General features: G+C 41.3%; 4 protein-coding genes across 20 annotated transcripts in view; 2 read left to right on the forward strand and 2 right to left on the reverse strand.

Annotated features, from left to right (window-relative positions):
* The window catches only part of apba2b (amyloid beta precursor protein binding family A member 2b), a 69,869-nt gene extending 60,076 nt beyond the window's left edge, over positions 1-9,793 (forward strand). For all 5 annotated transcript variants that reach the window (XM_082969454.1, XM_082969458.1, XM_082969457.1 and 2 more), the window contains 7 exons: positions 1,219-1,305; positions 2,697-2,882; positions 4,392-4,571; positions 4,954-5,166; positions 5,337-5,456; positions 6,465-6,605; positions 6,885-9,793. In XM_082969454.1, coding sequence (XP_082825580.1) covers positions 1,219-1,305; positions 2,697-2,882; positions 4,392-4,571; positions 4,954-5,166; positions 5,337-5,456; positions 6,465-6,605; positions 6,885-6,956 — 999 coding nt within the window. In that variant the 3' untranslated portion in view covers positions 6,957-9,793. The remainder of the gene's footprint in view (positions 1-1,218; positions 1,306-2,696; positions 2,883-4,391; positions 4,572-4,953; positions 5,167-5,336; positions 5,457-6,464; positions 6,606-6,884) is intronic.
* Positions 9,794-10,046: 253 nt separating this feature from the next.
* On the reverse strand, positions 10,047-14,386 carry dhso (Sorbitol dehydrogenase). Its single transcript, NM_001141518.1, is given in 9 exon segments — positions 10,047-10,371; positions 10,666-10,787; positions 11,590-11,768; positions 11,968-12,033; positions 12,973-13,091; positions 13,219-13,378; positions 13,537-13,701; positions 13,816-13,849; positions 14,231-14,386. Coding segments are annotated over 9 exon segments (1,065 nt in total). The 5' UTR covers positions 14,285-14,386; the 3' UTR covers positions 10,047-10,205.
* Positions 14,387-17,629: 3,243 nt separating this feature from the next.
* Positions 17,630-20,010, reverse strand: terb2 (telomere repeat binding bouquet formation protein 2). The gene is made up of 7 exons (XM_014175465.3): positions 19,927-20,010; positions 19,727-19,808; positions 18,872-19,011; positions 18,669-18,736; positions 18,482-18,570; positions 18,063-18,160; positions 17,630-17,918 (listed from the first exon to the last, which is right to left on the reverse strand). The coding sequence occupies exons 1-7, from the start codon at positions 19,988-19,990 to the stop codon at positions 17,803-17,805; spliced, it is 657 nt and encodes a 218-aa protein (XP_014030940.1). The 5' UTR covers positions 19,991-20,010; the 3' UTR covers positions 17,630-17,802.
* Positions 20,011-20,099: 89 nt separating this feature from the next.
* tjp1a (tight junction protein 1a) overlaps positions 20,100-23,242 on the forward strand; it is a 185,345-nt gene continuing 182,202 nt past the window's right edge. For 12 of the 13 annotated variants that reach the window (XM_014175455.3, XM_082969445.1, XM_082969446.1 and 9 more), the window contains exons 1-2: positions 20,766-21,126; positions 21,599-21,734. In XM_014175455.3, coding sequence (XP_014030930.3) covers positions 20,781-21,126; positions 21,599-21,734 — 482 coding nt within the window. In that variant the 5' untranslated portion in view covers positions 20,766-20,780. Of the gene's footprint in view, positions 20,195-20,765; positions 21,127-21,598; positions 21,735-23,242 lie in introns of those variants that run through there. The other variant, XM_082969451.1, reaches the window with a different exon arrangement.

Genomic DNA, 23,242 nt, shown 5'->3' on the forward strand with positions numbered 1-23,242 from the left:
CTGTCTGTCACGCTCTGAGCCGTGGAGTGTGAGGAGGTGACTAGAGTTATGATGAGAATCTCCATAATCCCACTCCATCTGATTACCCTGCATGCATCACTGAGAGGCTGGACTGTGTGAACTCTGGGAACATCCCTGCAGCTTGTGCTCTGAAAATCAGAGCCAGCAAACATGAAATCTATTGATGATGCAAAGAAATATTCTAGCCTACACAGAATTACGACACATTGTAATGAATACTATTAGACATATCATCAAATAAATTGCTTCATTATATATTGCATATTTAAAAAAACTTGTATATTCCGCTGCTCATTATACACACATCAGTCCTTAGTTAATTAACCTAAATCAAACGTAATTTAATTAACACGCAGTGCATGGTGATTAGCGTGAATGCAAACCACATGCCTGGGACTGGCATTCACACACATCCGGCAGCTTGTAATGGCTTAGCTAGCACTGTCATGTTGCGCCTACTCTCATCTGTGCCATTTCTCAACACACCAACATCATGTCGGACCTATTGATGTAAAGCCCCAGAGCCAACCGGGTCACTCTGGGACTATATGACCTGCCCTCACTGCTGCTGCCTCAAATCCCTTCCACTCTGCTCTGATGTGGATGCTGGCCCTGTCTGTCACAGAGATGGCTGTATTTAATTCCACATGTATTCCATACAGTCATGCATGCGCAGTCACATGACCATTTATCATGAACATGAATAGTATGAATCACTTAGCCTAGTCCTCATTGTATAGATACAGTAGCCTTCAGAGACCCATTTTGTATGGAACAATGTGAGCATGACCACCACTCAATAAACAACAACATCCTATGGCAATGCTACTAACCAGTCCTTTAGTACATATCAATGTGTTACGATGTGTTATAATTCAGATTATGAGATGGAATATGAATGTACATTTTATGGCTGTTCTCTATGGGTGTAGCCATAGTCCAGCACTGACTAAACACCTACTGTAGGCTTGCCTGGAGTCCGCCGGGGGCCCAACCTATAACATCATTACATGATTTATGAAATAGCTTTAAAACTGTTCTCAACAGGAGATTAAAGTGTGCAGCCTGTTAACCGTGGGCCCTTGGTGAGCTCTCCTCAGCCCCCGGCCAGGGGGCTTACAGAACGGGCACCCGGGTCGCTCTCTCCTGCCTCAGGGGGGACTCTGACACGCCTGTCTCTCTTTTGTCTCCGTCCAGAGCCCAGAGGGGGACGCACAGACACTGACAGAGGTGGACCTCTTCATCTCCACCCTGAGGATCAAAGTGCTCAACGCAGACACACAGGTGAGTAGAGGTCCTGACTCCAGCCCTAACAGGACCAATCAAATGCAGCGGGGCCATAGCCACGCAACTCCTCTCAGGGACTTTTGTGACAGATTTTGGATCATTTATTTATTTAATCTTTTTTTTAATCTGACCTCCCTCTGAGCGAGGATAAAAATAAGTAAAGTTGAAGCCAGAAATCATCTATGGACAGCTGTCAATAAAGGGGGACGTAGCAGGAAGACAGAAGCTAGTCTTAAACACTTTGCATCCAAACCCATTTGATTCCCAACCCAATCCATCTGCAATATTTCTTAGTCAGAAATCATCTCGACTCCAAAGCCAAATTATTTAGGACACACACACATAGCTTTGAACAGTAATTCAGTTATAAATGAGGTACGGTGTAGCACTTTACTCTTGATGTCATGCCTTAATGGAGAACAAAGTTGTCCAATGTGAGAGGGTCAGCCGCAGTGTTAACAGTGACGTCTCTGGTGTACAGACTAGAGTGCCAGCTGACTGACTGTGAACAGAATGTATGTCCCTGTCGTTGAGTTGCAGTCGGACTGAACAGAACAGAACAGAACAGCAGTGTGTGGGCTGGCTGCCTGGCACAGCCTACTGTAATGTGCTGCAATGCAGTGTCTCTCCACTCCACTCCTTGCCTGGCACAAGGCTACCTGCTTCCCACAACCATCAAGATGGGAGAAGTCCGGTTTTATGGGGCTCTGTTGGTTAGTTGGTGAGAGGTTGAAATCAGAATTGCAACACAATGGCACTTTCATGTGATTTTTCTTATTTACTATACCAATTCTACCATATTTCATACACACTAAGAACATTTGTGCCGCGAATAAAGATGTCCGTGCCTCGGTTCAGCCCCTGCTGTCTGTGTGTACCAGAGGGGATGAGAACCTTCGAGAATCTCAGGTTGATTAGAGGTGTGATTCCCACGCCTCGGCCTGCTGCGGACATATGGGCTGAGGGGACATGCATGGAGTTCTGCCACTCTGCTGAGGTTGCTCGCCATGAGGAAGGTGAAAGGCGGTGGGCGCGGCATGCACAGACAAATTGGATCATTAATTCTGCTGACGGACTAATGATGTTTCGCTGAAGAGCGTGCAGGTCGTAGCTGAGCGTTCCCGCTCCTCCTCCCTCGCTACCAGACGCTCGTGTGAAGATAAACACCTTGTCATAGTTCGCCTGAGGCTTCCAAACACACAATGTGTTTATTTTACTCTAAGCGTCAACTGTAATACAGTAGATATTTTAGTATTTTTATACTGTGTATTAGTACACCTGTTACAGTGTGTTTGGGCGTCATGATACCCTGTTTGTTGTTCACATGTATGCGTCTACAAGGGAAGGTACTAGTTGTTCATTGTTTGTTGCTGTGGTGGCGTACACAGGAAACTATGATGGACAACGCCCTGCGCACCATCTCCTACATAGCTGACATTGGGAACATCGTGGTGCTGATGGCGAGACGCCGCATGCCGCGCACAGCCTCCCAGGACTGCATCGAGACCACACCTGGCGCCCCAGAGGCCAAGAAACAGTACCGGATGATCTGCCACGTCTTTGAGTCTGAGGACGTAAGTGAACGTGTGTAAATGTCTGTGATCTGCCCCTTGAGGCTAATATCAAATGGTAGAATGGATCAGGACCAGGTGAAAGGTTATGCACAGGACATGTTTGTAAATGTAGAGGTAATGGGTTGTGACTGATTCAGAGATTAGTCACAACAGCACATTATGAATGACATGCTCACCAGGAACACCCTCTAACATGTTTTAAATAAGAATTTGTTCTTAACTGACTTGCCTAGTTAAATAAATGTGGAATAACATTCAAAAAAAGAGAAGATGATCCACCTCTGATAGGCCAGTCTCTCTGCCTGTCTCCTCCCCTTGCCAGCGAGCGTTGCAGTTGTCCCTCTTAGTCGCCATTTCTCTATGTCTCATTAGCTGGTGTGATATAAAGGACAGTCAGTCTGAATGTTAACACATGAGTCATTTATCCTCAGCTCAGAAGGGACAATTATATATTTCAATTATGCCTCTCCCAATAGTGTGTTATTACTGTCTACCTATTGCATGGTAGGCCTGATCCTTGATCTACCGGTCTGGATAAGGGCAACGACTGGCTTTACTGTCCTCATTCGTTATGGGCAGGATTGGCTGAGTTGCACCATGGGTTAGGGGATTCCTACAACTCAAATAGCAGGTGATTTATATTGCCATGACATTTCAATCACTGGTTAACTGCCCCCCTGTCCCTCGGCCAGTGGAGATGCGTTGCCAGTGTGTGATATGCTGTCTGTCACAGTAATACCGCCAATTTTCACCCGCACCACAGTGCAGGAGGTGCTTCGTGTGTCTATCAAAGCCCAGCATGCAGTTGGATGTCAGTTTGTTAACAGGGCAACCACAGCTTCCTTCCTTCCTTTGAAAACAGATTATTCCCTAAAACTGCCTGAGGGAAGGTAGGAGGTAAATATAGGGAATTATAGGGAAACTGTGGGATAGAACCATCTCTAATATCATATGATATGCAATTAGATTACTCTCCTTCTCCTCTTTAGATCAGCTTTTTTTAAATCAATACCTTTGCTTCATTTTCTGTATAAAATGGCAATCATTGCAGCAATGCTACAGGCTTCATGATGCTCACTACTTTAGCTTTTTCAACATGTTTTGGTCCATTTATATGGTTTTATTAAATTATGCCAGGACAGAAGCTAGTTGTCAGTAATGAAGAAATTGCAAATAGGTGTTGACATTTAAATGCAGTGTTGATTGGACCTCATATAGTACTTGGCAACAGTGATGCAGCTCCATGTTGCTTCACTGCGTTGATTCATACCACATAAATGGATATTGATCTGTATCCCCAAGTTGCTCTGTGATGTGATTCTCCCCATTGCTGTCACTATGACAGTGTATTGTCAGTGTTTTGCTTCTCTGACAAATGCATAGCTGGTTTTATTATATAGAAATAGAATTACTAGGAGGGGAAAAAGCCTCTCAGACCACATCAATTTGACTCTGTAACACTCATCGGTAAATTCTGTTTTGTATCCTCTCTTCTCATTGGCTCTCCAGGCCCAGCTCATAGCCCAGTCGATTGGGCAGTCATTTAGTGTGGCTTACCAGGAGTTCCTGAGGGCCAACGGCATCAACCCAGAGGACCTGAGTCAGAAGGAGTACAGTGACATCATCAACACGCAGGAGATGTACAACGATGACCTCATCCACTTCTCAAACTCTGAGAACTGCAAAGAGGTTTGACTCTCATTTAAATGTATGAGGTAACTGTCTCATGGTGCCTCAGATGCACTGTACAATCAATCCACTTCTCTGAGGACTTTTGGATGCTCAGTCAGTGACGTCTTTCTTAGGATGAAAGAGTCTCTGATGACCGGTGAGGCAGTCTAGTTCTGTGGAAGTACTGCACATGGACTGAGCCAATTACCAGAGAAGCTGACAGTGGTCTTATACCCATCTGGCCCTCCTTCTTCCACACGTTGTTTCTGTTCTTCCCACTACACCATTATATTTCTCCCTGATTTATTTTTCTCCTGCCTACAATCGCTTTAACTAGACGCACTCATCAGTCTCTCTATCTCTCTCTCTCTCTCTCTCTCGCTATTGGCTGGCTCCACAGCTGCAGCTGGAGAAGCATAAGGGAGAGATCTTGGGCGTGGTCATAGTGGAGTCTGGCTGGGGCTCCATCCTGCCCACGGTCATCCTGGCCAACATGATGAACGGTGGGCCGGCCGCCCGCTCCGGGAAGCTCAGCATCGGAGACCAGATCATGTCCATCAACAACACCAGCCTGGTGGGGCTGCCGCTCGCCACCTGTCAGGGAATCATCAAGGTACATGGACAGAGTTCTAGGAAGAGCCATTAGTGGTTATTATGTTGACATTACATTCATTGTGTAACACTACATGAATTCTGTAATTTGATCAAATAATCCACTGACTAAACCCAGTGGAGGTTGCAGGATGCCCTCTGCTCTGTCCGACCACTGTGTTTGTCCATCAGGGCCTGAAGAACCAGGTGCAGGTGAAGCTGAACATTGTGAGCTGTCCCCCTGTCACCACCGTGCTCATCAAGAGACCAGACCTCAAGTACCAGCTGGGCTTCAGCGTCCAGAATGGGATTGTAAGCACGATCAGATCAGGCACCACCACTTAGCCCTGTGTGCAATGTCAAACATGAACACAGTGCAGTAGTGTTCAAGTCATCACTCAACAGCGAAAGCCCTTGACCACTCTTCTTTTGTCTGTTTTTGGAATACTATGTTCTCATGCGTAGGTTGAATAACACAGGCTGAGATAACAATCTGTGATTGGTTGAAAAATGTTTTTGATGAGATTCTGGACTATATCAATGTCTTTGTCCAATGAAAGTTCAGTTCCCTCAGGAGGATTTCAGCTGACGTTAACTGAATAGGAGAAGACAGCCCTGTAAATAATGAAAAGCTTTTTTTGTTTTCTCCTCTCAGCTGGTACTGTCTAAAGAAACCAATTCCGAGGAAAATAATACTGTGTGAAACGATATGACAAGCTGTTAGCCTGTAGGTCTGTGCGTATGTGATTTGCATCATGAGCGTTACATGCTTTGATGAAAAAAACATGCTGCGCACACACACGGATTTTAGTGTGTACCTCATACCACTTTATTCAAGTCTCCGCTGTATTCAAGTTATCCTCTGTGGCACATTGCTTCTATGACACACATTGTCAACTCCTTAGAGCAATATTTATATAGTCTGACAATATCCCTTTAAAATCCAATTTAAAAAAAATCCTGATGGAATTGCGGTTTTATCTCTCGTGGCTATCGTTGCACTGAAGCTAGGGGCTTTTTGCTTTAGGTTATCAGCTCGGTGTGAACTGCCATTTTCCTTGCTACTGCATACAGATTAACCTTACAATGTCATTCACAGAGCTCAAATCTCACCCCGGCCTCTCCCTATCAGGATCACACGACCAAATCCATGAACTATCCTTGACATTTTAGCAATACAACTGTTTCAGAGGATTTAATGCAACATCGTTGCATCATTGCTTTATTTCCCTTTAGAATGCCCTTGTCTTGTTGCCCCTGGGGATGAGTGACTGCCATGAAGGATAATATTCACCTTCTGTTTGTCATCTTCACCCACAGATCTGCAGCCTGATGCGTGGGGGTATTGCTGAGCGGGGGGGTGTCCGGGTTGGCCACCGCATTATTGAGATCAATGGCCAAAGCGTGGTGGCTACAGCGCATGAGAAGATTGTCCAAGCCCTCTCAAACTCTGTGGGCGAGGTGAGGTTCAGTTCAGATACACAGATAGAGTTCATAAAGGAGCTCTGTGGACACCACTGTCAAATAGTATGAGAATTCACAAAACTAGATTACTGGCCACGGCAGGTACCTCTTTGAAAGAGGAATGAGCATAATATGCATTCATCAATACAATCATTGGACTGTAAGCATGTGCCTCTAAGCTTGATTATTTTCAATAAAGATATTGACAGATAAAACAACAAGCGGTAGATGCAAGTGCCTAGCTAAATGTTCGTTTTCTGTCTTTTCCTAAACCAGATTCACATGAAGACAATGCCAGCGGCCATGTTCAGACTCTTAACAGGACAGGAGACTCCTATGTATATATAAACCAAGGACAGATCCTATTGTCCTCCACAGAGGAGCTGTAAGCAGCGGTTGTTTACAGTCCAGTTGGAGAGTTCTGGGTGGACAAGACTAGCAGACCAATGAGTGTCTGAGGATGGCTAGTGAGCCAGAGAGGTTTTCTTTCTTACTGTTGTGTCGCTGACTTATTCTTTTTTTCCTCCATCTTTTTTTGAGCTAACATTCATTCAACTGACACTCCCGGTATTTTGCTGATGTTAATACTAAAGACGGTCATCTGGGCAGAAGGTGTTTACGTTATTTATTTGTGTTGTTTGTGTTTTTTGGACACCTCACAATGTATATTTTTATATTCATATCATGCCATATTGTACCTGCATATTGTTTCATTTAGTTTTCTTTGTTGTATTTAATTTTCATGTAAATACATATTTTGCTAATGTGTTGGAAGTAATGGGGAAGGGCCGTGGTTGCTTTGTAAATATTTATTGACTTTTCCTGCTGGTTTGATAGCAGGGAAGAGAGCCCTTGACCGCTAAAGGACGATTGAAATCGTGCTGTCAATATAGTTTAGATGGACAATAAAAGGGAATTTGGGAGTGACTTGGGTAGTATAATTTTGTTATATACAGTACCAGTCAAAAGATTGGACACACCTACTCATTCAAGGGTTTTTCTTTATTTTTACTATTTTCTACATTGTAGAATAACAGTGAACACATCAAAACTATGAAATATCACATGGAATCATGTAGTAACCAAAAAGGTGTTAAACAAATCAAAATACATTTTATATTTGAGATTCTTCAAAGTAGCCACCCTTTGCCTTGATGACAGCTTTGCACACTCTTGGCATTCTCTCAACCAGCTTCACCTAGAATGCTTTTCCAACAGTCTTGAAGGAGTTCCCACATATGCTGAGCACTTGTTGGCTGCTTTTCCTTCACTCTGCGGTCCAACTCATCCCAAACCCATCACAATTGGGTTGAGGTCGGGTGATTGTGGAGGCCAGGTCATCTGATGCAGCACTCCATCACTCTCCTTCTTGGTCAAATAGCCCTTACACAGCCTGAAGGTGTGTTGGGTCATTGTCCTGTTGAAAAACAAATGATAGTCCCATTAAGCGCAAACCAGATGAGATGGTGTATTGCTGCAGAACACTGTGGTAGCCATGCTGGTTAAGTGTGCCTTGAATTCTAAATAAATCACTGACAGTGTCACCAGCAAAGCACCCTTACCCCATCACACCACCTCCTCCATGCTTCACAGTGGGAGCCACACATGCGGAGATCATCCGTTCACCTACTCTGCGTTTCACAAAGACACAGCGGTTTGAACCAAAAATCTCAAATTTGGACCCATCAGACCAAAGGACAGATTTCCACCGGTCTAATGTCCATTGCTCATGTTTCTTGGCGCAAGCAAGTCTCTTCTTATTATTGGTGTCCTTTAGTAGTGGTTTCTTTGCAACAATTCGACTATGAAGGCCTGATTCACGCAGTCTCCTCTGAAGAGCTGAGGTTGAGATGTGTCTGTTACTTGAACTCTGTGAAGCATTTATTTGGACTTCAATTTCTGAGGGTGGTAACTCTAATGAACTTATTCTTTGCAGCAGAGGTAACTGGGGCTTCCTTTCCTGTTGCGGTCCTCATGAGAGCCAGTTTCATCATATCGCTTGATGGTTTTTGCAACTGCAAATTTTCTTGAAATGTTCCGTATTGACTGACCTTCATGTCTTAAAGTAATGATGGACTGTCATTTCTCTTTGTTTATTTGAGCTGTTCTTGCCATAATATGGACTTGGTCTTTTACCAAATAAGGCTATCTTCTGTATACCACCCCTACCTTGTCACAACACTACTGATTGGCTCAAACTCATTAAGGAAATAAATTACACAAATTCACTTTTAACAAGGCACACCTGTTAATTGAAATGCATTCCAGGTGACTACCTCATGAAGCTGGTTGAGAATGCCAAGAGTGTGCAAAGCTGTCAAGGCAAAGGGTGGCTACTTTGAAGAATCTCAAATATAAAATATATTTTGATTTGTTTAACACCTTTTTGGGTTACTACATGAATCCATATGTGCTATTTCATAGTTTTGATGTCTTCACTGTTATTCTACAATGTAGACAATAGTCAGAATAAAGAAAAACCTTTGAATGAGTAGGTGTGTCCAAACTTTTGACTGGTACTGTATATCAAGCCAATGCTAGCAGTAGAGGTTGTATGTTAAAAAACGCCATATCCCTTCAGATTTGAACTTTTTCATTTTACAGAAGTTCCACCTCGTCATGACAACAAGTCATGAGGTAAATGTTACTGACTAGTGTGCAAGTGTTTTTTTAACTTCCTTATGTCAACACAATTTATTGGACAGCACTGTCTCGCACACATTTTAATAACAGTTAATTCCAAACTATTGAATTTAACATTGGTTTGATTTTCAAAAGAATAAGCAATGTATGAAACTTGAAAGGGTAGTTTATATGTGTGCTATGTTCATCTTATGTGTTTCACCCCAACAGAAACTCAGTCGATTTGTGAATGTATTGTGTTGTAAGAACTGTGTCCATTGCCATAAGCAGTATTAGAATGTCTGTACATAAAGAGAACTTTGTCTAGGATTGTGCTCATAAGCGTCACGGTTAGTCACTACAAACATCCCTCCTTCTGCTGTGTCGGGCTTCAGCCTTGAGAGAAAGATGAACAAAGAATCCCACTGTGACTGAGGAAGCCTTACGACTGAGTAATGCTTTAACATGCATTGTACTAAAAATTACATTTATCTGTGTGCATGCCTCATGATAGTATCAAGTCATTATGGCAAGATAACAATAAAATCTCAAATAAACCCCAATTTCTGTTTGGCTGGCTCATTGGAATATATTTGTTTTACTGTGAATTGTGTCATTAGGTTTTATTAGTCAACAGTTTCACATAAACCATTTACAATTTGTTTTATATTTATTGTATGGACAGGAGATTGATTGTCTGCATGACACGATGTGCAACACACTGGACTTGAAATAGTGTGTGAATTAGTCTCTACCTCCCCCTGGTGGCAGCAGCTAGGTACTGACTAGAGGACTACACAAAAAAACAACTACAATAAGATTCAAAGGCTCTATTTAACAGTGTTGCGTCATCTTATACAAATATGGTAATCAAGCAATCCCACTCAAAAGCAACTTGAAATCACATGATGAAAGAGAAAGCTGCTGTGGTTGTCTAGACTGGCTCTCTTATTGGTCCTGGTGTTCCCAGTCCTCTCAGGGGTTCTGGTCAGTCTTGTCACACTTGAGCATGATCTTGACCCCTTGTCCTTGGCGTGTGGTCTCGAAGGCCTGCACAGCCTGCTCCAGGGGGAACCGGTGGGTCACCAGGGGCGCCACGTTCACCTTCTTAGAGGCCAGCATCGCTATAGCCATTGGCCAGCTAGAATAAGAGGACAAAAACACATGAACAGTAGAGTTATAAGACAACAGATAAACACAACTTGTTAGATTGTAGGAACATTAGGGACCAAATTACTAAAGACCTCCCATTTTTGGGAAGGGCCTGGAAGTCAGCATTTCACTGTTATTCTACACCTGTTGATTTACGAAGCATGTGACAAGTAAAATTTGATTTGAAGACCTACGTCCTGCGCTGGCTTCATGGCTCTTTGGTGTAAAAGGCAACAACTTATTTTCTGTACCTAGTTAACGTGAGAGAAGGAGGTTCACTTACGTGTTGCAGTAGCGGAAGACCCCTCTGATGTCCACCTCTCTGAGAGCAGCATTAAGCAGTGGGATAGTGGTCATCGCTGCACCCAACCCCACTAGAACCACCACTCCTCCAGGACGTGTAGCCTGGCAGCAAGCATATGTACAGTACCAGTCAAAAGTTTGATCACACCTACTCATTCAAGGTCTTTTCTTTATTTTTAGCATTTTCTACATTGTAGAATAATAGTGAAGACATCAAAACTACAAAATAACACATGTGGAATCATGTAGTAACCAAAAAAAGTGTTTTATATATATATATATATATATATATATTTGTAGATTTGAGATTCTTCAAAGTAGCCACCCTTTGCCTTGATGACAGCTTTGCACACTTTTGGCATTCTCTCAGCCAGCTTCATGAGATAGTCACCTAGAATGCATTCAATTAACAGGTGTTCTTTGTTAAAAGTTCATTTGTGGAATTTCTTTCCTTATTAATGCGTTTCTCACTACACCCCCATATGCTATGTCTTGAAATATGCAGACAGATGGATTAAAAGTAAGTTTACATTCTAATACTTCTGACAGCCAACTTTCTTTCTCCGCCCATAACTTTTGGACTTCATAGCGTTCCCAGAAAGCATGGATTATTGAGTCATTATTCGTTTTACACTTAAGACATGACTCTGTCGTTGTGCTGTAGAAATGTGAATTTTGTCTCTTGTATAATAAATTCTATAGATCCGTTTATACTGGATTAAGCGTATATTTTCGTTAACTGTAATTTCATCAGTTATGCTCCAACATTCCCTCCATCTTGTACCAACATCAGTTCTTTGTCTTGGTTCCAATAGTTTGTTTGTTTTTTTATAAGAGAAAACTGCAACATTTCACAGTACAGTATTTTCATGGGCTCTAATATCACTCTTGTGGCTGTACTTACATAAATGGCAGTTTGGACACTGCTCTCCACACCGGTGCACTCAATGGTGATATGAGGCTGTGCTCCCAGCAGTCCCTCCACTCTCTTAGCCAGCTCCTCAGGCCCATCCCCTCTCTTCACAGTCAGAGGGAAGTCTGCTCCCAGCTCCTTCGCCATGACCAGGCGATCTGCTGACAGGTCTGAAACAGGAAGGACAAAAAGAATACTGTGGCAGTCCCTACTATACTGGGCCAGCACACAGTATTACTCATGTAGCCACATTTATACCTTCTCACTTCGAAGCCCTTTCAAAAGAAGGAAGTCCCTGGTAGACAATTCTGATTTGAGAGAAACAAAATGGATCCCATATAGAGTGTATTATTATACCCTGTGCCTTACCAGATATGACCACCTGTGAGGCACCCATAGCCTTGGCCACCAGCAGACAGACCAGCCCAATTGGTCCTGTGATAGGGAAAAGAGAAATGAGAGAGATGCTTAGGTTGAATGTGGACATGTTAATTGGAAGTTTGCACACTGCTCTCCACGCCGATGCACTCGATGGGGATATGAGGCTGTGCTAGTAACCTTACAGGATATTTTTCATCTTAGCTGGTCATTGTGAAACTGTCTGCATGAGGGCTAGAAGTGATGACATGAGGGGTCGGTATAGGAAATAGTACGTAAGCCTTGTCTGAGCTAGAAGGGCCCATAGGGCAGGAGCCTATCGCCTGATTCAGTAGCTTGAGGCAGCTTGATGTAAAAGTACACTCCCTGGACAGGACGCTAGTGTATCGCAGGGCCTATATGGAAAATACATTTATCATTAACTAAAAAGCAAGAGCTGATCTTTATTTAACCAACCCTTTCATTCATTAATGAATGTTTAGGTATTTACATGTGTTAATTGTTTATAAAGCACACTCGCTTACCAGAAGAGTAGATTTGTTAAATATCAAGTCTGTTACTATAGGTGTTTCAGTTCACTGGGTTTCCCAACTGATGAACAATTAACACATGTAAATACCTAAACATTCATTAATGAATGAAAGAAAGGGTTGGTTAAATAAAGATCAGCTCTTGCTTTTTAGTTAATGATAGATGTATTTTCCATATAGGCCCTGCTGTGTCAACATGATTCTCACTTTTGAAACTAAACCACATTCTTTAATTTCCAAACTTGCACGGGCATGTTAGTGGAATGTAATAACCTCCATACTTCTAATTGGCTGTATGTTCTGCAAAGTTACATTTCATTTTATTTTTATCATGTCTTGTAGTAGTTGAATGACTGGACATAAAACCTGAATAGCTGCAACTGCTAAATTGTGTCACACTTCATGGGTCCAAGCTGCAGTAACAGTAAATAACAGTAACAATTAATGACAGCCGAGCTTTACCTACCTGCCCCACAGATAAGTACACTACTGCCCAGGGTCACTCCAGCTCTGCGGCAGGCGTGAATACCCACAGACAGCGGCTCAATCAGAGCCCCTTCCTCATATGTCACATTGTCAGGCAGCCTGTTCATACACAGAAACAGAGAGAACTTAAGCAATGTAGGTTTGTCATGTTACGCCCAATGTTCTACAATGGCAGTATGTTGACAGTTATCTGTCCTTGTAGATAAAGTAGAAATAATGAACTCACTTGTAACAGAAGTTGGCGCTGTGTTTGTAAAATCTGCACAAATTCCCATCGTCAGGCGGTGTGGCACAGAAGAAGATGGTGGGGGAAAGATTGTAGTTTCCTGATTTGAAGAACTCATCCATCTCGCGAGGGACACCTGGCTCTACGGCGACTCTATCCCCTAATTATCCAACACAAATGAATAATTGACAGACAACCCAAAGTTGCGTTATCTGATCAATGTTTTTTAAACTGATGAACTTTAACCTGCATTAAAAGCAAAACATAACCTCATTGAATCAACTGAGTACTTCCTTCTCACATGCTTGCAGTTCTTACCTTCTTTGAGGTTCTTCACCGCTGAGCCCACCTTCACCACCCGACCAGCGGCCTCATGCCCCAGCACCATGGGCTTCTTTACCACAAAGTCACCTATGCGTCCATTTTGCCAGTAGTGCACATCCGACCCACAGATCCCAACTGAATGCATCTGAAGCAACACCTCTGAATAAAGGAAAGACAAGCAATTACTCAACAGGATACACAAACTGTACACAAAAAAAATGAAATGCAGAAATATACTGTACAAGCTGTCTGGATAGTACATTGTTTCTATACCATTTGGACCTGGTTCAGGGATGGGTCGTTGTTCCTGTAAGAAATCAATCATCACAATTAGCCTAACCATTCAAATAATCAATCGCAGTTATTTCTCCATTCATACTGGCATTCCCCCATGTTCACGAGTAGTGTCCCGCAACCAGCCATTTAAATTACCATTTATATTAAAACATTTTAATTTTAATGTCACAGATGACTTTTTAAAAAACTTTTAATGTTCAAAAGTAAGTCAAAATTGTTAATATTATAAATGGTCATTTAAATGGTTAGTTCCGGGACGAAGCTATGCCATGAGCAGATGAGCTAACTAACGTTACGTTAGCGACTTTCTGATATTGACCGAAAGCTGCAGTTTTCATGAAATCTCGATCTGCGTACATCATCATGACATTGTTATAGACTACTTTATTACCAGTCTGAGGTCACCCTGGGAATGCAACACCACGGACAGGTTTTCTTTTTCCATGTTGTATTCACTCAAAGACAACTACGTTGTGAATAAATGCAGAAATCTTGTAAAATGTTTGTTTGGTCTGTGCAGGGCTCAAAGTGCATCCTTCCTGCTGCTTGGTGGGCAGCCGACAAAACAAAACATGTAATTGGCGTACGGTTGGAGAGAACATGCCATTATAGCAAAGAAGGCAGAGTCGAATTGAGCTATTTTTAAAATTTAACGAAAAGTGTATTGCTATTTCGTAGCTATTTTATTAATCGAATCTGACTTATTCTAATGATTTATACGTTGATTATTGTGTAAGGCTATGAAATAACTGCGTCGCATTTGAGCTAACCCAGAGCGCTCTGATTTGTCACATAATTGCAGTGTCTGGTAAATGGACCAATCACAGGTCTTGTTTCCGGGGGCGGGAATGAGGTTGAAAACACACAGGAAATGTTTCTATGGAGACAAATATTAAAGACGTCGGAATAGATATTTCACCGGATGTATAAATGTGAAGAATCTTTGACTCAAATGTCTGTCCGTCTGCTTTGTACATAGAGTATTTTGCATTTTTTTTTTTTACTTCGCTACAAATAACGCTAAGAAATAATGAACATCGAAGATACGGTTGTTGAATGTGCTCGCAAACATTTGGAAAAGTTCAATATTAGTCACCCATGTCTAGTTGTACTTCCACCTACAACACTAACCAAAATTAAACAAAGCTGTTTTTGAATGACACCCTTTCTCTTCCCTCCAAACGAGGTAAGCAAGACTGAAAAAAATAACTTTAATTGAAGATGTTACCCCAATTTTCCACATTATCCATAGGCCGGCCTACATAGCACCACTTACGGGGAAAGGTTGTACAAATGCCTAGCATTAAAATCCCGCCGATTAGAAATGACTTTTTTGTGAAGATCCTGCATTTAGAACAGCTTGAGGAACTTGTTCTTCATGGGAATCAGCTAACTATGCTGCCAAGTGCCATTGGATGTCTGAGGAACCTTACGATCCTGGGAGTCAATTATCCCATATATGTGCCTCCAGAGGCCTTGGGAGACCTGACAGAGCTGCAGGTGCTGTGGGCTGCGTCCTGTGGTCTAATGATGCTGCCTTCCTCCATCAGAAAACTCAGCATGTTACAAAAACTTGAACTTGTCTGAACAATAATGCAATCACTGAAATGCCTCCTGACCTAGGACAGTTACAAGCCCTACATTGGTTGAACCTGGCAGGCAATGAACTAAAGGCTCTTCCAGATGAAATCAATAACTTGATCAATTTGGACAGAATCAGTTTTGAGCATGTGCCCAAATCACTGTCAGGTCAGTGATTTCATGTGCATTCAACTGATCATTGAGTCTCTTTACAGTATATCTGCAGAGAGAAGTTGCTAAAAGCAAAGGCAATATTATTGTTGTACGATTAGCCTAAATGCATAATCAGTTAAATATTTTCTACAGATATGACAAGTTTTCAAGTCATGAGTATGAAGTTCAGTGTCATTACATCACTGGAAGATGACCTGATCCTTGGATTTAACAGGATGACTAAGCTTGACCACTCAGACACAAACCACATCATTGGTCCTCAATGTCACCATTGCCCTTGATTGTAAGCAATTTTGTGCTGCTATTTTTATTTACTCAGGCAAAGCTTTTGATACGGTAGACCATTCCATTCTTGTGGGCCGGCTAAGGAGTATCGTTGTCTCTGAGGGGTCTTTGGCCTGATTTGTTAACTACCTCTCTCAAAGAGTGCAGTGTATAAAGTCAGAGCATCTGCTGTCTCAGCCACTGCCTGTCACCAAGGGAGTACAAGGCTCAATCCTAGGCCCCACGCTCTTCTCAATTTACATCAACAACATAGCTCAGGCAGTAGGAAGCTCCCATCAATTTATATGCAGATGATACTGTCTTATACTCAGCTGGCCCCTCCCCGGATTTTGTGTTAAACGCTCTACAACAAAGCTTTCTTAGTGTCCAACAAGCTTTCTCTACCCTTAACCTTGTTCGGAACACCTCCAAAACAAAGGTCATGTGGTTTGGTAAGAAGAATGCCCCTCTCCCACTGAGGGTTTAGAGCTTGAGGTAGTCACCTCATACAAGTACTTGGGAGTATGGCTAGACGGTACACTGTCCTTCTCTCAGCACATATCAAAGCTGCAGGCTAAAGTTAAATCTAGACTTGGTTTCCTCTATCGTAATCACTCCTCTTTCACCCCAGCTGCAAAACTAACCCTGATTCAGATGACCATCCTACCCATGCTAGATTATGGAGACGTAATTTATAGATTGGCAGGTAAGGGTGCTCTCGAGCGGCTAGATGTTCTTCACCATTCGGCCATCAGATTTGCCACCAATGCTCCTTATAGGACAGATCACTGCACTCTATACTCCTCTGTAAACTGGTAATCTCTGTATATTCATCGCAAGACGCACCGGTTGATGCTTATTTATAAACCCTCTTAGGCCTCACTCCCCCCTATCTGAGATATTTACTGCAGCCCTCATCCTCCACATACAACACCCGTTATGCCAGTCACATTCTGTTAAAGGTCCCCAAAGCACACACATCCCTGGGTCGCTCGTCTTTTCAGTTCGCTGCAGCTAGCAACTGAAACGAGCTGCAACAAACACTCAACTGGACAGTTTTACCTACATCTCTTAATTCAAAGACTCAATCATGGACACGCTTACTTACAGTTGTGGCAGCTTTGTGTGATGTATTGTTGTCTCTACCTTCTTGCCCTTTGTGCTGTTGTCTGTGCCAAATAATGTTTGGACCCTGTTTTGTGCTGCTGCCATGTTGTGTTGCTACCATGTTGTTGTTCTGTTGTGTTGCTACCATGCTGATGCTGTGTTGTCATGTGTTGCTGCCATGCTATCTCTTTTTATGTAGTGTTGTCTCTCTTGTCGTGATGTGTGTTTTGTCCTATAATTTTAATCCCAGCCCCCGTCCCCGCAGAAGGCCTTTTGCCTATTGGTAGGCCGTCATTGTAAATAAGAATTTGTTCTTAACTGACTTGCCTAGTTAAATAAAATAAAAATAAATTGGAAGGTAACAAGCAAAAGGCTGGGTCAAAATATCTACTGATTCAAGTATGGAACTTGTGTTTGTTCTTCAATGTGTTGTATAAGTATTGACTGCAAACCAGTCTGGTTCAGGTGTGCTATATGTATGTATTGGTAACCATTTAGTTTTCATTTTATATGCTTCATGCAGGGTTTGGACTTCATTTTGCTGGGAAAAGTGAATGAAGCCGAGACAGATATTTCTGATTCATAACACACTGTATATCTCATCATGTCTGTGTAAATAAAAATATATGTACGTAAACTCTTTTTAATTCAATAGGTTAAATAATATATATATATATAATTCAACAACTAAAACAATGGTGAATAGTGAAAAAGGGACAACACTGTTTAGCGATCCTGCTAAATCTTCCATTTAACATCCCATACTGTATTTCTTCTTCTCCAATAAAAAGTGTTACTATTAATTATCCCTGTGATCTGTATCCTTGTAATATGACATTAAGCAATATCTACTGTGGAGCGCCTTTTTTTAGAGACTGAAGAACCACAATGGCCTGGTAGGAAGTCTTGAAGTTCTCCTGAATAAGTCCTCAGTTCATCAATACTGACATATCCTTCAAATAGAATAAACATTGTTACATTATAAACGTTTCCATTATTCCAGAAAGGGTGTATTTCTATAATTGATAATACATTCATATGGAAAGCACATAATAAGGATAGTTGTAAGAATGCTGGGTGATAAGTATTTGTTTTACCTGTAACCATGTTATTAACTGGGTAATGTTGTACTTCGCAACACAGAGCCCCCTCTCTTTGTGGAGTATCCGGAGTATCCAGAAAGGGTACCTCGTGGCTATTTCATAAAAATAGTATATTGTTTAGTGTGAGCACATTATACTGAATAGTTGTAACCATTGCATAGGAAAATATGACCCTTACTGGTAATTTAAAAAAAAAACATGCTCTGTTCTGGACCAATTATTTATATACTGAGTGTAGAAAACATTAAGGACACCTGCTCTTTCCATGACATAGACTGACCAGGTGAATCCAGGTGAAAGCTATGACCCCTTATTGATGTCACTTGTTAATTCCACTTCAATCAGTGTAGATGAAGGGGAACCCCTCAAAATTAGTAGCTGATCAGGAGACCCATACAACATGCAGTACATACCAACTATTGATGTCTGTGTGATCACAGCAACCTCCACTGTAGTCTTCTTCCTTCTGCCTATTGCCCAATGCCAGTCTGTCATCTGAATCCTTACAATAGAAATACAATACATATACAAATGAATTGTGCTTAAAGTGAACAAATTATGACTCACTAAATTGAAACTAAGATGAAGAGCATATTTTACCTCTGTATCAACAGCCTTTGCATTATCCTCCTGCTCCCAAATAAATCTCCCAACCACTGCTTTCACCACTGAAAAGGTAAATATTTAGATATTTTGTGTGCATATTTTTCAGTGTTATGGAGAATATTATTATGGGAAATAAATTGCATTATGACTGTCATGCAAAATGCAAGGGAATGAAAGCTGGTATATTATCTACTTACCCTCCTGGACAGAGATAGGAGGCAGCACATAATGACCGATGCACACCGACTTGACACTGTGGCATTTCTCACAGGCAGCTAGATAGAAGCTGTGAAAAACTGTTAGCCTGTTCTCAGCATAGTCCACACTCTCAAATATCCTGAAATAAATAAACAAAAGTAAGTCAAAGGGTCTACATTTCGATTTATATTTCCTGGATGCACTGCTGACGAATAAACCATGCCCCCTAGGGGCGGGCCTATGACAGTGACACAGCATGCAGGAATCAGGACAAAAACGGTCACATTATGCGGAGGAAAATCAGTGAACAAGAAGAGTAAAACATGATCAGCTGGGCTTATCAAAGGTACAAACAAGAGAAAACAAAAGCAACATCCGAAGTGGCTATTTTATTTGACAAATAAGTAAGACTTAATCTGGATGGTATGGAGTCACAATAGTTCATGAATAAATACTTGACTAGATAACTGTCTAGCTACATGTGCATAGCTAACGTTAGCTAAATCAAATTGTATTGGTCACATACACATGGTTAGCAGATGTTATTGCGAGTGTAGCGAAATGCTTGTTCTTCTAGTTCCTGACAGTGCAGTAATATCTAACAGTAATCTAACAATTCCACAACAACTACCTAATACACACAAATCTAAGTAAAGGGATGGAATAAGAATATATACATATATGGATGAGCAATGGCTGAGCAGCATAGGCAAGATGCAATAGATGGTATACAATACAGTATATACATGTGAGATGAGTAATGCAAGATATGTAAACATTATTAAAGTGACTAACGTTAGTGATCCATTTATTAAAGTGGCCAATGATTTCAAGTCTAGCTAGCCTAACGTTACCTTTCTGTATCAGGACAGGCGGCATCCTCACTGAAAAGGTAGTCTGCTGTCTCCCAACTTGTAATACCTCCACCCTCAGATACTGAAATTGATTTTTTTTTGCTCTCAATAAATTATGAAACTGGTAACGTTATCCCAAATACGTTATTTTATTCAAGTGTAGCTAAGTAAGTTAGCCTTGAGCTAGCTAGCTAACTTACCCCAAAACCAACGGCTTCCTCGTCTCACACTATTTGAGAACCATGCCGTTCTATTTGTGAACATACTTTGCACAATGACTGTCCAAAGATTTCAGTTTTTTTTAAAATAAATAAATGGTGTTTATAAAATGTTTGTCCTTGTTGATCAGAAAACCTTGATGTTGAGTAAATCATCAAGGTGAGGATGACGTCAATGATCGGCCGCGTTCCGGATGTTGCCATTCGAGGGCGCGAGCAGCGCAGCATGGACATCTTGGCGGTAAAAAAGGTTGGTACTCTTATCATCTCGATAATCTAGTATCCACACCAGTTCTCGAACTGACGGTTTATTGACCCCAAACTCACAGGCTACTGTCGGGTAGCTTAAGCCAAATAAATCCTTTAACACAATCACAGCTCCTCAACTCACTGTCGGGACATGAAAAGAGAGAACAATGACAGCATGGCAATAAACAAATATGCAGTGCCCAGCCTGATTTTATAGAGACTATAGACGGATTTTAAATAGACAAGTATTACAAATATAAAAATTATGAATAGGCTATTGGTCTGTTATAACAAAGCCAAATAGTAAATTGGTCTGAGTGCTGTATTTTCATGGTGAGCAGTTTGTGAAGGTCTATACATAGTATGATAATCCTCTTAACAACATAAGCACCAAGCTAATTTTTTGTCCATGTCCAGACTGTCGACCTTCCTGTCTAGAGGTATTATGTCTAGTGGAAACATAGTCACCATTATGGAAATATTTGGCATGGCAACCTCCACATTTGTAGAATATGTGCTACCATCCAATTGACTTTTGCTAAGAGAGAAGTGTTGTTAAAGAAAAAGTAATTTTATACAACCTCAAAATGCTGGGCAGTGATACTCGGAATTGGTTTGTGAAGAAGCAGATGAGCGGCCGGAGACCATCTGGCAAAAATAAGAAAACGTGGGCTGCCAAAATCCTGAGACACCATAGGGAGCGGTTACTGAAGGAGCTGGATGTCAACAAGGTGCTGCCATACCTTGTGTATGGCAGGGTGTTCTCTCTGGTGGAATGCAAGGAAATCCTGGGTTATGACACCAATAAGAAAAGGGCAGAGATATTTCTGGACAAGTTGTCTTTGAAGGGCCCTGGGGCCTTCTGTGCTTTCTGCTCTGTTCTGGAAGAGGCGTATCCACACTTGCTAACCTGTTTTCTACTGGATATTGAAGGTACAGTAAATCACAGTCTTTAAATCACAAAATATGTAATTTTTTGTCAGTTTCATGTGTTAATGTTAGCAGGAGGTTTTAACCCGTACTAAACTACCTAAGAACTGGGACAAAATAGCAACTGTAAGCCACAGCAGTGAAGAGATTATTGTCTGTCCAGTTGGATATGTTGTAACACATGGCCCCTGCATCAGTGCCAGACAGTCCATTGTCCCAATTAGTTAAATGAAGAAAACAATAGAGAAAGGGTAATCAGCATTTTGTTTGTATTTTTGTTTACATGTTCAATTTCTGGTGTTTAGGCCTAAACAAAGGAATGAATGATGAAGTGGCATATTGTAACATGATTTAATTCATCATCTGGGGAAAATGAAGTGTGTTGTCACACCAGTATTTCTTCATCTGATGGTATAATTAGTTTGAATATTATGGATGCTTTCACTCATTGTTATTATTCTATTATCTCTTACAGATCAGCCTGCGTTGAGGAGCTGTCGAAACCAGGAGGGCAGAGTCATGGCTCCTCACAACCAGGGTGTGTTTCTATCTCGGGAGCGTACAGTGATGCACCCTCTATTCATCTATAACGACCCTCTCTTCAACACCAGGTGAGCAATAATATCTACAAAGTAATACTGCATTCTGCAGCAACCTTACCATCGCAAACAATGGGCTGTAGATGTAGTACCTACTTATAACCACATGATGGTGATATGAGCTGACTTTATTGGGGTGTCAGTGGTCTTCTGGCCCTGATGCTGGGACAGAACTGAATTAATCAGTGTCTTTTATACTTTAACCTTTAATGATCAATATGTTGTGTCTTAAAAGTATTTCATTTGAACCAATTTAGCGGATGTTTGGCAATTCTAACTCTCTAGAGACCTTGTTAGCAAATCTCACACATGCCGTTACCTTCAGATGGCAAGAACTTGTGTCTACAGTGGTGCTGAGCGATTAACTGTAATTTCAGTTATTTTTAGTTTTTTTAACTAAGTAATTGACCGTCATCGGTTCAATTATGTGAATCCCATTGAATTCTGTTTTTGTCTGTGAGCTCAATATGCACAATGTGCAGTTTCTCTAGAGATAAATCAGATCAAGCCCGAAATGTGCGATGTAGTAGGGAGTTGTAGTTTCCAACAGGCCAATATTCAACGTAGTTTAGCACAGAAAACGTGGTAATGAACTACAATGGCCATAATCCATTGCACGCCTACTTGTCCGGTCCGTGTTTCTTTTATGCCTGCTACCTAAAAGAGAGAAGAATGAGCGATTGAGAGAGATAGAGTCTGGAGAGCAGTTGCTTCTTGAGGTATCTCTACCTGAAATACATTAGCTAAGGGATTGATAGTTGGTATTCAGCAGTCATAAAAGTATGCCTTATTTACTTTGAAGAACTACTAAAATAGTGATTTTGTCAGACAGCATAGCCAGCAGCTCTACAGAGATGAGATGACTTAGAATGAAATATTGAAGTCATCAAATAAAACACATTTAATATACACAACAACTGAAATATTTTATTAAAGTAAAGTGAATAAATGATGGTTAATAAATTATAAGCAGTAATGGGCAGTCACTACCATTATGGGACTTAATTGTTATTAATTGTTTTATTCTGTGTTGTTACAGCATTCAACCCACATGCACTTTAAAAAAAATGAACAAAACCAAAATCGAAAACTGTTATAATTTTTTAATCGAACCGAAACCAAACCGACCTCAAAAAGCACTAATCGCTCAGCACTAGTCTACAGTGTCCGCTCTATTGAACAAAGTGGTCCTCTGATCTGTTAGCAGTGGATGTACAGCATTCGATGGAAGGTGACCTAAGTGATGCACTGAATGAGGGGTTAAAACAGGAAAATATTGGCTTCTCAAGCAATCCTAGTATCCACACTTGGTGATTAGAGACTGATATAATGACTTAATACTTTTCTGTACAAAATGTTTGTATTTGCATATTTTTATTTGTCTGGTCTGGTGTCACATGATGGACACGTTAAATATTTTGTCCTCATCATCAGTGAGGGGTGGCTTTCAGGTCAGGAGCTTATAGGCTAGCTGACAAAAATGCATGCCAATACCAATTTGGTTTTGTCTCTCTGAAGGC

Source organism: Salmo salar, chromosome 26 (assembly GCF_965601325.2).
Source record: "Salmo salar chromosome 26, fSalSal1, whole genome shotgun sequence".
Classification (NCBI taxonomy): domain Eukaryota; kingdom Metazoa; phylum Chordata; class Actinopteri; order Salmoniformes; family Salmonidae; genus Salmo; species Salmo salar.

What these genes read in the sequence shown, in the direction of transcription:
- terb2 (XM_014175465.3), bottom strand. Translation starts at nt 19,990, where the DNA reads ATGTTCACAAATAGAACGGCATGGTTCTCAAATAGTGTGAGACGAGGA. An exon ending in GCCTGTCCTGATACAGAAAG is followed by an intron (nt 19,012 to 19,726) that starts GTAACGTTAGGC and finishes TATTTATTTCAG; the next exon opens with GATATTTGAGAGTGTGGACT. An exon ending in CAAAGGCTGTTGATACAGAG is followed by an intron (nt 18,571 to 18,668) that starts GTAAAATATGCT and finishes TTCTATTGTAAG; the next exon opens with GATTCAGATGACAGACTGGC.